This window comes from Propithecus coquereli, unplaced genomic scaffold, assembly GCF_000956105.1.
Source record: "Propithecus coquereli isolate 6110/MARCELLA unplaced genomic scaffold, Pcoq_1.0 Scaffold104, whole genome shotgun sequence".
Lineage (NCBI taxonomy): Eukaryota > Metazoa > Chordata > Mammalia > Primates > Indriidae > Propithecus > Propithecus coquereli.
Genome location: NW_012134303.1, coordinates 1,427,416 through 1,443,817, shown reverse-complemented (window position 1 = coordinate 1,443,817; position 16,402 = coordinate 1,427,416). Strand labels below are relative to the sequence as shown.

The window sequence follows — 16,402 nt, the reverse complement described above, 5'->3', positions numbered from 1 at the left end:
ATGTACAAGTTTTTGTGTGAACATATGTTTTCACTTTTCTTTGATATATAACTTGGAGTGGAATTGCTGGATCATAGGTAGCTCTATGCTTAACTTTTTGAGAAACTGTCAAGATGTTTCTAAAAGTGACTGCACAATTTTACATGCCCACCAGCTATATGTGAATATTCAGAATTTCTCCACATCATTGTCAACACTCGTTATTGTCCATCTTTTTATTATAGCCTTCTTAGTGGGCATGAAGTAGTATCTCATTGAAAGAGTGGAAAGCTCATTAGGTGCTCATGCCACAGATGGAGAAAGATTTCTCACTCAGAGTTTAGGATATACAGAAGTATTTCTAAGATGATAGGAAGATAAATCTTCATCTTAACTTTAACTTTATTATCACAATAAACTAAACTTTTATGGGGTTTGAACACAATGCTTTCTTTAAGAAAAGTTAAGTAAGCTAACTTTGGATGTTTTACATTAGCTGATACAATTTTTAAAACATTAATTTTCATACAAACCATCATATTATGACTCACACATTCTTCTTAACAATGTTTTGCAGCATTTGAAACAACTATAAAGTAACAGATCTGTAATGTTCTCGAAAGAAAAAAAAAGTAAAATATTGAATCTTTTCAGCCTCAGAAAAATTCTTATTTTTTAAAAGAGAAATTGTTAGTATCTTAGTGAATAATGACTTCTTGCACAGAGATGCTGAGCATTGTATTTGCTTTGAATTTTTTAAATTTAACCTGCATTCTTGCTGACAAGCAACCTATTTTTAGAAGTCCCTCACCATCCTCAAAGGTGAAACGTGTATTTCCCATTTTATTTTTCCTTAAGTTAGAAAGAGTTCTACAAAACCTGTCTGCCATCTCTGAGGTCTTAACTAGTACTAAAATGTGTGGTAGTTAGAGGTTGCAGATTTCATCATTTCATAAGGAAGAACTTTCTAGCAAAGTAAACTGTCTATTAATAAATAATGGAATGTACTACTTGTGAGGTTATTATTCAAACAGAGGCTGAGTTTACAAAGAGTTGTAGAAGGGTGCAATAGGTGAGAAGCTACTCACAGTTCCTAAATACTTGTACATGGGTCAGCTTGTTAGAATTTCCTAGGAAACTTGTTAAAAATATAGATTCCGGGGCCCCAATGCAGAGATTTCATGGGCAGGGACCTGAAATCTGTACTTTTGAAAAGTCCTCTATGTGATTTTGATATGCAATTAGGTTTGGGAATCACTGGATTAGATGGTCTCTAATATCCCTGCCCAAACCAAGAGTCTATATAGTAAATTCTGAAGATATCAAGTGGGGGTGGGTTATCTATTAAAGGAGGTCTTCAAAGGATGGAAGAACTGTGGTGAATCGGCAAGATACAGGATATTGTCTTTAGTTTTGCAGGTTCCGGAAACCTTAAAGGAGACCGATACATGCTAATCAAACCCATCATGGTCATGTGCCCATTTTATGGCCTTACAGTGGGGAATCATCTTTTACAGAGACTTGGATTCTCATGTCCATTCTCTAAATAACCCATTCTGGGATCAAGGTATTAGAGAAACAATAATCAGAAGAGCTCTTGCAATCATAGAATGAGGAAAATACAATCAAATCATCCTTTTTTCTTTTTTCTTTTATTATGGACATTTAAAGCATATGCAAAAAGAAAGTATAGTAGTGTATAAACCCATCACACAGCTCCAACTCATGACCAGCCTTGTTCTTTCTAAACCTCCACCACCCTACTTCCAGCCACCAGATTATTTTAAGCAAATCCAAGATATCATATCGCTTAATCCATGAACATTTCAGTATGCATCTCTAAACGATAAGGATTCTTTCTAAAGCATAACCATAATGCCTTTATCACAACTAAAAGAAAATTAGCAATTACTTATTATCATAAAATATACAGCCCAATATTCCTGGTTGTCTCTTTTTTACGTAGTTGTTGGATTCATATCCAAATAAGGATTAGGACTCTCCAGGGAAGGGAATAACATTGTAATTGGTGGATGTGTCTCTTGTCATTCTTGTTGTTTTACGGTTTATGGAGTTTAATAGAGAGGCAATTTTCAGTCTATTAATAGCTTTAAACAAGGACTCTAGGAGATGATTTAGATTTCTTCGAATCTATAGATAATATTTTACTTTCCTCCTTGCAATTTTTGGTACAACTTTATTGAGATATAATTCACATACCATACTGTTGACCCTTTTAAACGTACACTTAAATGGGTTTTAGTATGCTCACAAAGTTGTGCAACCATCGTGATGATTAATTTTAGAACATTTTCATTACCCCAAAAAGAAACTCCAGGGCCGGGCGTGGTGGCTCACACCTATAATCCTAGCACTCTGGGAGTCTGAGGCGGGTGGATTGCTTGAGGTCAGGAGTTCCAGACCAGCCTCAGCAAGAGAGAGACCCCGTCTCTACTAAAAAATAATAGAAAGAAATTATCTGAGCAACTAAAAAAAAAAAAAAGAAACTCCTTACCCTTTAGCTATCAACCCTTCCAATATCCGTATATACCCCCCAGTCCTAAGCAATCACTAATCTGTTTCTGTTTCTATATATTTTGCCTATTTTTGACATTTTATATAAATGGAATCAGATAAAGTCTTTTGCGACTTGCTTCTTTTACTTCACATAATATTTTGAAGGTACATACATGTTATAGCATGTATCAGTACTTTATTCATTTTTATGGCTGAATAATATTTCATTGGATGAATATACTACATTTTCTTTAGCCATTCATCGGTTGATGGACATTTGGGTTTTTTCCACCTTTTGGCTATTATGAAGAATTCTGCAATAAACAATCACGTAGAAGTTTTTGTGCACATATATGTTTTCATTTCCCTTGGGTATATAACTGGGAGTAGAATTGTGGATCCTGTGGTAACTCTATGCTTAATGTTTTAAAAAACTGCCAGACTGTTTTCCAAAGTGGCTGTGGCATTTTACACCCCCACCAGCAGTGTATGAAGATTACACTTCACATTTTCTCTACATCCTCACCAACACTTGGTATTAACTGACTTTTTGGTTATAGCCATCCTAGCAGGTGTGAAGTGGTACCTCATTGTAGTTTTGATTTGCATTTCCCTGATGACAAATGATGCAGAGCATCTTTTCACGTGCTTATTAATCATTTGTATGTCTTTGGAGAAAAATCTATTCAAATTCTTTGCCCATTTTAATTAGATTTGTCTTTTTATCATTGAGTTGTAAGGATTTTTCTATATGTCCTAGATATAAATCCCTTATCAGAGATATGATTTGAAAGTATTTTGTCCTATTCTGTGAGTTGTCTTTTCATATTTATAGTCACCTTTGAAGCACAAAAGTTTTTCATTTTGATGAAGTCCCATTTATCTATTTTTTTTCTTTTGTTGCTCTCGCTATTGGTATCATATCTAAGAATCCATTGCCTAACTCAAAGCCATAAAGATTTACTACTATGTTTTCTTCTAACAATTTTATAGTAATCCATTTTGAGTTAATTTTTGTATGTGCTGTGAGGTAAGGGTCCATGAATAAATGTGAACTTGAAAGAGCCAATCCTTCAGAATGGATCCCAAGTGGCTAACTGGGCCTAAATTTTAAACAGAGACAAGTGACCCTTTGCTGACTGGAGGTCAAACCCTCTGAGTTCCCTGGAACCCCACACCTTTGTCTAATTTTGGGACTTGCAGAACTCACCTTAACCCACCAATCAGGGCTCAGCTGTGTTGATCAAGCAAGGCTTAGCTCTATCAACCAATCAGAACTCAGCTGCAGCGACCAATCAGAATTAAGCAAGTTTGAATCCTTCATTTGCATAAGTGGACTTGATCAGAAACCTGGGCAAAAATTTTGCTATAAAATCTGGAATCTCTCTTTGTTCTCTGGAACATACTTTCCTTTTAAGTGGAAGGCTGCGTCTCCCCAGTTTGCAGACTATTCACAGGAATAGAGTCTTTCCTCCAGATTCAATTTCAGACAACTTTTGTTTACAGGTCCAACTTCATTCTTCTATATGTAAGTATCCTGTTATCCCAGCACCGTTTGTTGGAAAAAACTATTCTTTCCCCATTAAATGGCTTTGGCACCTTTATTGAAAATCAATTGACCATAGACACATGGGTTTATTTATAAACTCTGAATTCTGTTCCACTGATCTACATGTCTATATCATTATGCCAGTACCACAACGTTTTGATAATTGTACCTTTGTAATAAGTTTTGAAATTGGGAAGTGTGAGTCCTACACCTTTGTTCTTTTTCAAGAGTGTTTTGGCTATTCTGGGTCCCTTGAGTTTCCATATGGATTTTAGGATCAGTTTGTAAATTTCTACAAAGAAGCCAGATGAGATTCTGATAGGGATTGTGTTGAATCTGTAGATAAATTTGGACAGTATTTCCATCTTAATATTATTGTCTCCAAGCCACAAATGTAGGATGTCTTTCCATTTATTTAGATCTTCTTTAATTTCTTTAAACAATGTTTTGTAGTTTTTAACAATATTTTTTAACAGTATTGCTTTTGCACTCCTTTTTAAAAATTTACTCCTAAATATTTTATTCCTTTAGATGTTACTGTAAACACATTTTTTTTTTTACTTTTATTTTTGGATTTTCTCTTGCAATTTATTTGTTGAAAACAACCACAGTTTTTTCTGTAGAGTTTCTCCCCCCATATATACACATACACCTGCACCCTAAACCCAAGTCTGAATGTTGTTGCTTACATCCCTGTGATATTATTTAATATTGTTTCCCTTGTATTTCTCCAAAAATTCATAGTTATATCTAGAGACTTGATCAGATTCAAATTCCATTTTTTGACAAAAAATACATCATAGGTGCTGCTTTGCTTTTTTGTCAGGAGGTATATATCAGGTTATTACTCTTTTTGTAATGTTAGCAGACATTAATGATCATTACCTAGAACCATTAATGTATTAAGGGTTATAATTTTATTAATCCTTCGTATTAGGTGGAAATCTAGTGAAAACATTTTCCTCACCAACTATTTGGTTACACCAAGGAAAAATGTGTATGTGAAAAGCAGGTTAAATGCTTGATTCATTCTTTTTATTTACCAGTTTCAGAATAATGAGCTAGGTTTCTCCAAGTTGGCCAATTATATTTTTAAGTATTTTTATGAACTTGCATATTTAAACATATTTGATATATTTCAATCCATTGTAGTTATTATCTTTACTAATGCTCGAATTGCCCCATGTTTGGTTAGAGAGAGCCTCTTCAAATTGCCCCCAAGTCTTTTTTTTCCTTAAACTACTGCAATAATGGTACCATCCCAAGTCCTTTTGACATGACCCTAGTGGTGTTTCTTATCTTCCTTACTATCTGGTTTGACAAGATATTCCAGGTTCATCTTGAACATTCCTTGCCACAGACCCAGAATCAACCATTTGTCTAAGAAATCTTGGTTCCTTTTAATGGGAAATGGTATTTAGAACTGTTATCTGAGCACTGGAGGTGCTCTTTGGCACTGGGATCTTCAGTGTTTCTAACTGTTTTTAGTGGACAGAGCTTAAAAGTACATATGTTTATAAAATAACAAAACTGAGTTCATACTGATGCTTTCAATAATTACATAATCTTAAGAGATCTTTCTTTCAGGCTATGGAAAAACTGATGAATTATCCCTATTCCATAAGATTGCCCATATGCCAAGTGTTAAATAAATATGTATCACCAGAAATAGTGACTTGCTTTTGGATAATGATAAGTAAGTAATTGACAAGTTCTTACTGTCCAATTTCCTCTTTACACACCTATGGCTACCATATTTTCTGAATAAAACATTGGATGGTGGCAGGTGTAATGGCTCACACCTGTAATCCTAGCACTCTGAGAGGCTGAGGCAGGAGGATCGCTTGAGCTCAGGAGTTTGAGACCAGCCTGAGTAAGAACAAGACCCCATTTCTACTAAAAATATAAAAGTTAACTGGGCATTGTGGTGCATGCCTATAGTCCCAGCTACTTGGAAGGCTGAGGCAGGAGGATGGCTTGAGCCCAGGAGTTTGAGGTTGCAGTGAGCTACAATGATGGTCACTGCACTCTACCCAGGGCAACAGAGCGAGACTCAGTCTCAAAAAAATATCATTAGATGGTCTCATGAATATTATTAATATTATAAGTATGGGGACAGCAGAACGAAATATTTGAAATCAGGACTATGGAAAATATGAAATGTGTAGTTGCCACATAGATACTCCAGGCAAAGGATGGCAAACAGATTGCCTCATTCATGGGAATCATCACTAACTACTCTTTCCTACTGAGCTGAATGCACCTTAGAATCCTCCACAGAATAATTCTACAGGAAGCCACTACAAAACAATCAAAATGACATCTCTTGTCATCCAGGTTCAAGACAAACCAATGTCCTTCTGTTACCACATTACAACTTTGTACAATTGATTGGAATAGCAGTTGCTAAATCAAGTCCTGAGATGTACTAGTCCTGTTAATAGGTGCTCCATAAAGAAAAGGAATTTGTGTTCACAAAGTTTGGGAACTAGTGGATTTGAAAAAAACAACAGATTTCTTTACTTCAGTGCGCCAAGAGCTCTTCATGTTCTACTAATATGCAAGGTGACTCTTCAAGAAGAAAAATAGTATGCAGTGTTTATAAACTTTGAACCCTTCATAGAACGCTTTTGTACATAGCATCTTGCTAATGCTGGACTAGGCTTTTCTTCTAAATTAATCACATTCCAATTATGTCTTCTTGAAGCTCAGGTCAAGCATTTCAAACTGATCTGGATGGAAGATTTTTGGAGATAATTAATCTTGTTCATTGAATGTTGAATTTCGTGTATGTGTGTGCACACGTGTGTGTTTATGTCACTCTCTGAAGGTAACCTTATCTCTGATATCTAAAGTCAACCTTGGTTTAGCCTCCTATCTACTGACCACGCTGATTCTATTTCTTTGCTTATGTGTGTGTAACTGTATTGTAAAGGTAGCATTATATTATTTTATTATGCATGTAGGGCATACTTGGACAGACCTCAATGATGGATCACTGGGAATAGTCCCATCTGAGATCCACAAAAACATGCACAGCTGTTACTTTGGATCTTTGCGCTGTCCATTTTGTGCTCTTCCCTCATAACTAGGGGTAGTCATGTTGCTTCTGTTCTAGGTGGACAGTAGTTGCTTTTCAAGTGGCCTCTAGAAAGTCTTTTAATATAGGATTTGCAGTTAGGAGTCTTTCATGTAACATTAGTATTTTGCTTACCCCTAGGGGTTCCAACATTCTCCAAATGTGTGATGCCTTCAGCAGTTATGAGATCCTGACTACAGAACTAGGTATCCAGGAGTAGAAAGTAAAAGACCTTTAAAATTTGCAAGTAAGTTTGGGGGATTCTCAGAGATGATTAAACTGTTGGAAAATAGCACCTATGTCAAAGAGACAAAGGAATCTCTAGATTATTATACCTGAAGATGAGAGACTGTAATATGAAGAACTGTTATTTAGAGCAGTTCACAAAACAATGTATTGGGGTGCAGAAAGAAAACATTGGAACATCAATATATTTATTTTTTCTCATTCTTTTAAAATGTCTGTGTTGGAGTATTTTTACTATATATGCATTATAATGTATGTATAAGATAATGTGTAACGTGTATATGCACAGTACATCGATACAATCTATAAATACATATACATATTTTGGGGCCCATCAGTTTAGAATGTACAAGTTAAAAAAACTGATTTAGAAGATTGTGTTCATCTCTCCTCCATCAAAAAAGTGTTTTCATGTGTTTGTCTGGGGAGTGAGGCTGGGTTAAATAGGAGCACAAGGAATTCAGTTAGATCTATTTATTTTATTTTAAAATAACAATATTGATTATATAGCATTCATTCATATTCATCAAATATTTTCTGAGCGTGGCCTATGCATCAAGCATTGCTCTAGGCTCTGGGGACATGATGGTGAAACTAAACAGTTATAGTCCTTGACTTCATAGTGCAATATAGTTTAGTGGGAAAGACAGCTGTCAACCATTAATCATACACTTAAATATACCATCATAAACAGGTAAGTGTTATAAAGGAAAAATACAGCAAGCTACAGGCTATGAGAGAATAAATGGGGCACCGACTCTATTCTGGGGTTATCAAGAAAGGTTATCCTGAGAAGTGACATTTAAGCTGGGGCCTGCAGGGATTCATTGAGTGGTTGTGAAGAGGTAAAGCGAGAGTGGCCTAGATGGAGGGAGGACATGTGTGAGGGCCTTAAGGGGGCGTGTGGCGAGTGAGGGCCAGTGCCACACAGGAATGGGGTTTCAGACAATAGGGAAGATTCAGAGATGGATGTGCCTGACAGAGAGGTAGAGTGCAAGCTAAATGACCTCAGGAGCTTTGCCTTTCTTTTATTCCAGGGGGAAGAGATACACAAACTAGTTGGAGGTTGCAGAGGACCACAGGAAACAACAAGAAGGGACTGGCTGGGCGGCTAGGCACAACCGGAACATTGAATTCCACCCCAGAACGGTTCCAGGCACCTCAGGTAGTGCTGTCCGTGTGGCCCTCTAGAACGTTAGCTGGTAACGGTAAAAGGCAATGTGTCTTCTATGCCTGAGCTACAGATGTGGACCTTTCCTTTTGGATTGCCCTGAGAATTTCATGAGCAGTAGCTAACTAGAAGGCCTAGTCATGTGCTGTGATCCTGTGTTTTCCTCAGTTATTTGAAACGAGAGGATGTCTGTGCTATCCCCTTGGCAAAATTAAGGGATTTGGAGCCAGGACAAATGAGGTAGATCGGGAGGGTAACTACAGAAGTGGGGCAGTGGCTAGCCCTGCCTAAGGGCTTCGGCCCCAGACTGCAGAGGAGCTACGTGAGAGAGCAGTTATTTGACGGTCCATTGCCGCTGTGCCTGCTAATCGGCTAGGGGAGGGGAAGGAGGACAAGGGAAGCCAGGGTTGGACATTGAGCGTGAAAGAAGAGTGGGCGAGCCAGGCAGCGCTTTCCACATAGGAGGGCGGGAGGCAGCCACACCGGGTCCCCAGCGCCAAGAAAGGGGCACGAGGAGGCGGTGCGGGCCCCGCCCCCTCCCCTGGCGGGCGCGGGCGCGAGACGCTGCGCGGCTGCAGCGGCGGGCGCGAGCGGCAGCTGTCAGGCCACCGAGGTCCAAGCTGCACTTGCTGCCCCATTGAGGACGAGGCGGCAGCAGGAGCGGTGACGGTGTCTCTGAAGAGCCCGACTCCCGGCACGCAGAGCTGAGCTGCCCGGCACCGCGGCCCTCTCCCGTCTCCTTCCCACCGTACTGGGTAAGGTGCCTGCGTGTGGGCAGGAAGAGGGGCTGGAGGACCCGGGAGGCGGGCGGCCAGCGGGAAGGAGAAAGGGGGGTCTAGGTGATCCCCGGGGCCACTCGCAGCTTGGGAAAGGGGCTTAAGCGATGCTGGGGCCGGAGTTGGGGGGCAGGTGACGGTGGAGGGGGGCGTTGCTGAGTAATCCGGAGCGGCTGCCACAGTCGGGCGAGAGGCGCAGGGCTCCGTGGGGAGCGGGTGTGGCTCAGTGCGCATGCGCCACAGCCGACTCGCTCGAAGAGCCGGGGGTGAGGTGAGAGGACCTGGGTCTGAGGTAGTTGGGACTATGCGTGACATCTCACTTTCTAGGATCCCAATGCTAATAGTGCCCCTGTCATAGAGATGCCAGCATCCCGGGTCTCCTAAGGAAGCTTCCTTTCCCTGTACTCAGCTGGCTTAATGTAATCCAAACCTTACCTACCTATTTGTCTCCGGGCAGTCTACTCAGGAAGAAGTGGCCTGGGGACAGTGCCAAATTGCTATCTAGCGTGCCTTTGGGCTCATAGCCCCAGAGCTGTGGTTGCGATGAGTGAACGGTTACACGTGAGATTCCACCTTGGACCCTTGAAGTTGCATATAGGATGTAACTGTAAGCATGAATGTGGGGATAGCGTTTCAGTGACATGACGGCTGTGGCATTTGGACTTATAGGATGGATGTAGCTGATAATTTGTTAGCTCTGCAAAATGAATCCAGTACGTCAGAGGGCTTCCCCGTTATGGAGCACCACCCCCACCCCCACCACCAAGCATCAGGTTGTATTGGAAACAACCTACACCATTTAAGTTAGAGGGTCTCAAAGATCCAATCATTTCTTATTTATGTTGATTTTTACATAGATTAATGAAAGCCGCGCCCAGTTCTCCAGGGCAATATTTCCAAATATTGTGCCAGCATTCAACAGTGAGTTGAGTAGCCCTTACCACTGTGTGGCCATAAGATGGGCTTTCTCCACAGGTCCAACCATGGTTCCTCCCCTGTGCAGACTTCCATCAGGGCCACTGTCATTCGCTGCCTAGCCCTCCCCTCTTGATCTTCCCCCACCCAGCCTGCAGTACACATCCCTCTCAAGACTTGCTCCTGGGCAATCTGCACTACTGATTGTGAGCATCATTCGACTCCATGGCAACTGAACTGACGTTATCAATTTGCTTTTCTGCCTCTCTTCGCTCCATCATCACACAAAAATGTATTATTTTCAAAGGTTCAACCTCTTTCTTTTCATTTTACTGCCTCCTCCCCCACCTTCACCCCCACCCCCAAACATCCCCAACTAAATACAATAATATTAATTAGGCCGTGTGGGTGCAGGCATAGCAGATTCGGAGGGTCGCAAGTGTGTTAAAGAACAAAGAACTGAGGAATATTGGTTACATGAATTCCTAATTCACCTTACTGTCCTAGGCTGAGACCCTAATCGAGGGGAAAAAAAGTGAATACATTATCCTTAGAGAGTGCTCGTTAATCTTTTTGGTGGGGAGTAGGAAAAAGGAATTGCATCTCTTGACTATTTGAGTCAGTTAACGCCAGATCTTTCTCTGAATGGGACCAAAATTAAAATAAATATTTTGGTCCAAATCCTAGCTTGATAGGAGACCCATAAAAAATGCATAAGGCATTTGACTTCCCTGGTAAACATAGTTAGGGTTATCAAAGAATTCCTTTGTCTGCTTAATGCTACCTTTTTTTAAGGTTTGGATTAAATCTGGTATATTCTGGGAGAGGAAAAAATTGTTTCATTTGCTTTTACATTGTGCTAGTTCTTTTTAATTGAAGCATGTACTAAAGACATCACATACATTTTCAAACAAGGATGAATAATAGTGAAGATGCCAACACTCACTGACAATATCAAGTAGAGATAATTATTCTGCTCTTGGTTTTGGTGGGAATGGAGAAATGTATGTACTTATTTTTAAAATGTGAGGGGAGGGGAAGGGGAAGGAAACTGGAGCATTTTCCTTGACTTTCAACAGGTAGAATTTCTGTTAAGTCCCATTTGGAAAATGATCCAGATAAGTTCATAACTTCTGCTCTTTAGTCACCTTATAAATAATAGTATTTGGACATCTTACAGAACTATGGATCTATTGTACCTTGGCATCAATTCATAGGCATTAATTCTGAGCATCTACCTTATCAGTTAATTCATAAACAAATATTTATTGGGTTATCCATGGAGGATCCTGTGCTGCATGCTGAAGGGGCTTCAAAGATACACACAAACAGGGGCCTTACTATCCAGGAATTTAAAATTGGTTGTGTAGGAGAGACATACTTAGAAAAAAGTTTGTTAACAAAATAAGGCAGTATAATGATATGATTTGAACTGTAAACCTTGAGATCTCAAGCTTCTATGTTGATTTGTAACTTCTTGAGGGCAATACCTAGCCTTAAACATTTATGCATTTCCAACAGTATCTGCACCCAGTGTGTATTCAAGGGATGAAGCTTTGCAAAGTAGATTGGGTGGGGAGAAAACAAAGGCAGGGAGAGAGGAGCCAGGAAGCTTTCACAATAGTTTAGATGTGAAGAGATGCAGGCCAAAAGGAGGATGGTAGCAGGGGACTAGAAAAGGATATTGTGAGGAAAAATCAGCAGGACTTAGTGACCTAAGGCAAGGCAATGAGCCTAAACTGTATTCATTTCTACTTCTAGCAAACAAATAGGAGTTGGAGACAGTAGAGGACAGTGGAGGGTCACCTTAGTAAGAATACAGCACACAGTAGGCACTCAAAGCATCAGTAACAGGATTGGAGCAGAAGACCCTTAAAGTTTCTCCTATACTGAGATTTTGTGCCATGTGTAGATGCTCAAGATTGTTAAGGAACAAGTCATTCTTGGATATGGAAGAAAGAAAAAAGGAAGAATTGTTATCCTCCCACTAGCAGGCCCTTTCTGAGAAGGGTTAATATTGAGCCACAAGGCCCCCACCAGCGAATGGAATGAGATGGAGGAACAAGAGGAACAAAAATCTCACACCAAATTTTTCAAGAAATACTTGCAAATCTTCGAAAATTTCATACGATATTTATTCTTCCCCAAATCCAGTGAGTTAAATAGGGCAGATATTATCTGCTCTATTTTTATATAAGAAGATATTGAAATAGAGAAAGATTAAATGACCTGCCCAAGTTCATAAAATAAATGATATAGCAGTGATGAAGACCCTGATGTCCTAATTGCTACCATCCAGGGCTCTTAACAGTAAACCACACTGCTTTTCCTCCTTTCTCCCTGGCATAGAGCCTATGTACCCAGAAGTTATGTGTGCACGTGACCAAATAGGGAATGCACAAGCAACTGCAGCATTATCTCAGATAGTTATTAATACATCATCATTATTCCTGGAGCTGAGCATTTGGTTTCCATATTCACTCAGTCCTTGACCCATCCATTGAGTTCACGTGAAGCTGAGAAAGTAGGGTCAATGAATCATTTAATGATGTGAACACCTGTTTGCTAGGAACTTAAGGAAGCTCATTTGGCATGGACCCTTAATACCAGCCATCAGTATCATGCCCAAGTTTGTACTTCTGTTACTTTTTCAAATAAGAGTTCAAGAGTTCTGCTCTGTAAAATTATCCTGCAGACCAGTATAAAAAATAAAGAAGTGTGCTAACACTTGTTTCATCTCCATTTAAAGAAATGTTTTTTACTTGAGCTAGTTCCAAAGACAGCAATTTGAGAGCAGGGAAAAAAAAGATGACAAAAATCAGGAATTGTAGGAAACTTGAGAATTCTGTAGAGGAGATATAGACCAAAAAGGAAGATAAGGTCTATCAATTTAGGAGTTATTATTTAAATTCATTATTACTGATTTAGATATATATTAAATCCCTTATATGCTTTATCTATATTTGAAAAAAATAACATGAGATTATTAAACAACCGAGTTTTTTTAAAAAGCTTCTTTAGTCCTCAGTAAGAAAGAACACTCAATAGATCTAGGAGCTGTTTTTCTTTTTAGACCAGTATACTTGATGCTGCTTAAATAATATTCTTGCTGTAATTCCCTATAATGTTAAACGAAGGTGTGTTTGAATTTAATAAGGCCAGCTAAGTACTTTTAAAACTTGTATTCAAGACAGATGACATAAATTAATGAATAACATAATTAGCCAAGAGAAGATACTGTATTGTAAATAGGAAGCCCACAAACATAATTTTTTCCTCTTCTTATGGAATCAATTGCAGAGACAAGTTTGAGGCAGATTGGTGAGTGCACTAATAACTTTCATGGAGATGGGAATGTTGGTAGGTATAGAGGGAAGTAATTTCATCTCTGACTTAGGATTTCAACGTATCTTAGATTACTCTGTGCTTTTTCTTTCCTGAATATCATCTATTGTGAATACCATCTGCTTTCTTTGATTTACTTTTACTTTGAATGGAAAATTCAATGGAAAGACAACATAAAACTAAAAAATTGTATAAAGTACACTCAAATTAGGTCAAGTTAAAGTTCTTACAATAAAATTATTTTGCTTATGTTAAGCATTTATAGCATTTGGAACTCTTAAATATATTGAGGGAAAAGCATCCTCTATAGGTTACTTGAGGTTGCTCTGGGTTCTTTTTTTTTCCTGACTTGAATGTATTTTTATATATAGCCTTAACTTTATTTTATTACAGATTTTTTTAAAAAAAATAACGTTTCCTATTCTGCTTTTTAGAACTCTAAAAAGAAAGAATAAAACAACAACAGGAAAAAAGAAAAATATTAGAATTGTGACAAAACCCAACTGGGTAAGTATTTCATAGGGGCACACTATGACTTTTAGATATTTTTAAATTTGATCTCTAAAAATGAATATTTGGAAAAATATATAGTTAGTGCACATGCATTCAAAAATAATTTTAAGGACTACTGAGTTTGTTAAATTACATACCAAACGTGTGTGCTTCCAGAAACTCTCTTGCATATGCTCCTTTGATTAGTGATTAGTTTTCATCCCTTTGTGTCCTTTGCATAAATATTGCCTGATTATCCTCGCCATTGTTGAGTTCACATAACGAACCTAACGTGAAAGTATCCGACAGAATATAGCAAAAGGTAGTTAGTCAGTAAGCATTTGATCTTTTTATTGTAAGATGCATTCTAGGTATTCCATGTATAGACATGTTGTAGAGGTAACAAGAAGGGTACCATATAATTATTAGCACTTTAGATTTTATTGTATGTTTTCATATGTTACTATTAAGAGATTAAAACCTAAATCCAAAAACTAATAAGCTGTTCAAGATTTTCTCCCTTAATGATAGCTATTATATTGATATTAGTCAACTGTCATCAACTTCAGTGCCATTGTTCCATAAGAAAAGATTATGAAAGATCCTTAGGGGGGTATCCATATTAATGCAAGTATGAGGGGCTAAATTCCTGAAGAAACTTAACCTTTTTCTCTCTTCCAGATTCTGGGATCCAGTCTAACTCTGGCCCAGACCTCTACAGACAGAATCAAGAATCCAGCTTTCACAGCTTTCTCTTTTCAATAATTCTTGGTTCTATTGGGAACAGATTTCAAATCCCAAATCAATTTCATACTATTTAAAAAATTTTTTTTTCATACTATTTGCCTCTTGTTTGGAACTGTCCAAACTGGAAGCTAAAATAGTCACACATTTAACTGGAATTCCTGTTCTAGGCTCTCTCCCTAGAATAGGGTCAGAACTGAACCAAATTACAGGACCATCTGCTAGTCCATTCACCCATGGCATTCAGCCATTTTTCTGGCACAGACAAGAGACATCAGAAAAACAAGACCTATTTTCCCCCTTATGCAAAAAGAGTTTTATTTCTTCTGTACTATATCAATTAATGACCGTGAATCAAGAGAAGTTAAATTAGAAGGCCTCATAATTTAGAGAAATTTGCTATGAAGTTGATTTCAGTTTCAGGTTTAACTGTTTTCCCTCCTACTTTTCCTTTTATTTTCAGGTTCTCTTGGTTACAAAGTCCTCCCCTTCTGGTGCTGCAACAATGAGTGGGAAATCCCTGCTCCTAAAGGTCATTCTCTTGGGTGATGGTGGAGTTGGGAAAAGCTCACTTATGAACCGTTATGTAACCAATAAATTTGACTCCCAGGCTTTTCACACCATAGGGGTAGAGTTCTTAAATCGAGATCTGGAGGTAGATGGACGCTTTGTAACTCTCCAGATCTGGGACACTGCAGGGCAGGAACGTTTCAAGAGCCTTAGGACACCCTTCTACAGGGGAGCAGACTGCTGCCTCTTGACCTTCAGCGTGGATGACCGGCAGAGCTTCGAGAACCTTGGTAACTGGCAGAAGGAATTTATTTACTATGCAGATGTGAAGGACCCTGAGCACTTTCCCTTTGTAGTTCTGGGTAACAAGGTAGACAAAGAGGATAGGCAAGTGACTACTGAGGAGGCACAGGCCTGGTGCATGGAAAATGGGGATTACCCTTATCTAGAAACTAGTGCCAAAGATGATACTAATGTGACAGTGGCCTTTGAAGAAGCTGTCAGGCAGGTGTTGGCTGTAGAGGAACAGCTGGAGCATTGCATGTTAGGTCACACCATTGACTTGAACAGTGGCTCCAAAGCAGGATCTTCATGCTGTTAAAAGTAAGGAGCCTTTAAAAGTGTGCCCCAAATTGGTCAGTCAGTAGTATATGAATAACTGTGCCCCTCTAAGTGCACACATGCACACAAGAGGGTAAGAGATAAGGTTCTGATTGTGAAACAGAGCCTTTCAAATCGAAGCTGTAGAGCGATTTAAAAAAAAAAAAAAAAAGCTTTATCAAGCCAAGTGTATTTTGCGTGATTTCTACTACTTCCCCTTCTTGTGTGTCTCAGGACTTATCTGAAAGTTTTAGTCCTGAGAGGTTTAAATATTTTTAAAATGAAAGTTTAAACATAGATCCCAGCCGCATGAAGGAGTTAAAGAGCTACAGCTATTCCTTAAAGCATTCCATTAATCAACTAACAAATGTCACCATCAGACTCTTGCCAAGCAGTTTCTGACATTTCTGCCAAAGGGAAAAAAATAAGACTCTGAGCTGTATTACAATAAAAATAATGATGCAAACAAGAATTCCTAA

At 38.7% G+C, this 16,402-nt stretch overlaps 1 protein-coding gene across 1 annotated transcript; it reads left to right on the top strand.

Annotated features, from left to right (window-relative positions):
* Positions 1-9,128: 9,128 nt before the first annotated feature.
* On the top strand, positions 9,129-16,078 carry RAB9B (RAB9B, member RAS oncogene family). The gene is made up of 3 exons (XM_012644881.1): positions 9,129-9,296; positions 14,012-14,084; positions 15,277-16,078. Exon 3 carries the CDS (start codon positions 15,319-15,321, stop codon positions 15,922-15,924), a length of 606 nt encoding a protein of 201 aa, XP_012500335.1. The 5' UTR covers positions 9,129-9,296; positions 14,012-14,084; positions 15,277-15,318; the 3' UTR covers positions 15,925-16,078.
* The last annotated feature ends 324 nt before the right edge of the window (positions 16,079-16,402 follow it).

What these genes read in the sequence shown, in the direction of transcription:
- RAB9B (XM_012644881.1), top strand. Translation starts at nt 15,319, where the DNA reads ATGAGTGGGAAATCCCTGCTCCTAAAGGTCATTCTCTTGGGTGATGGT.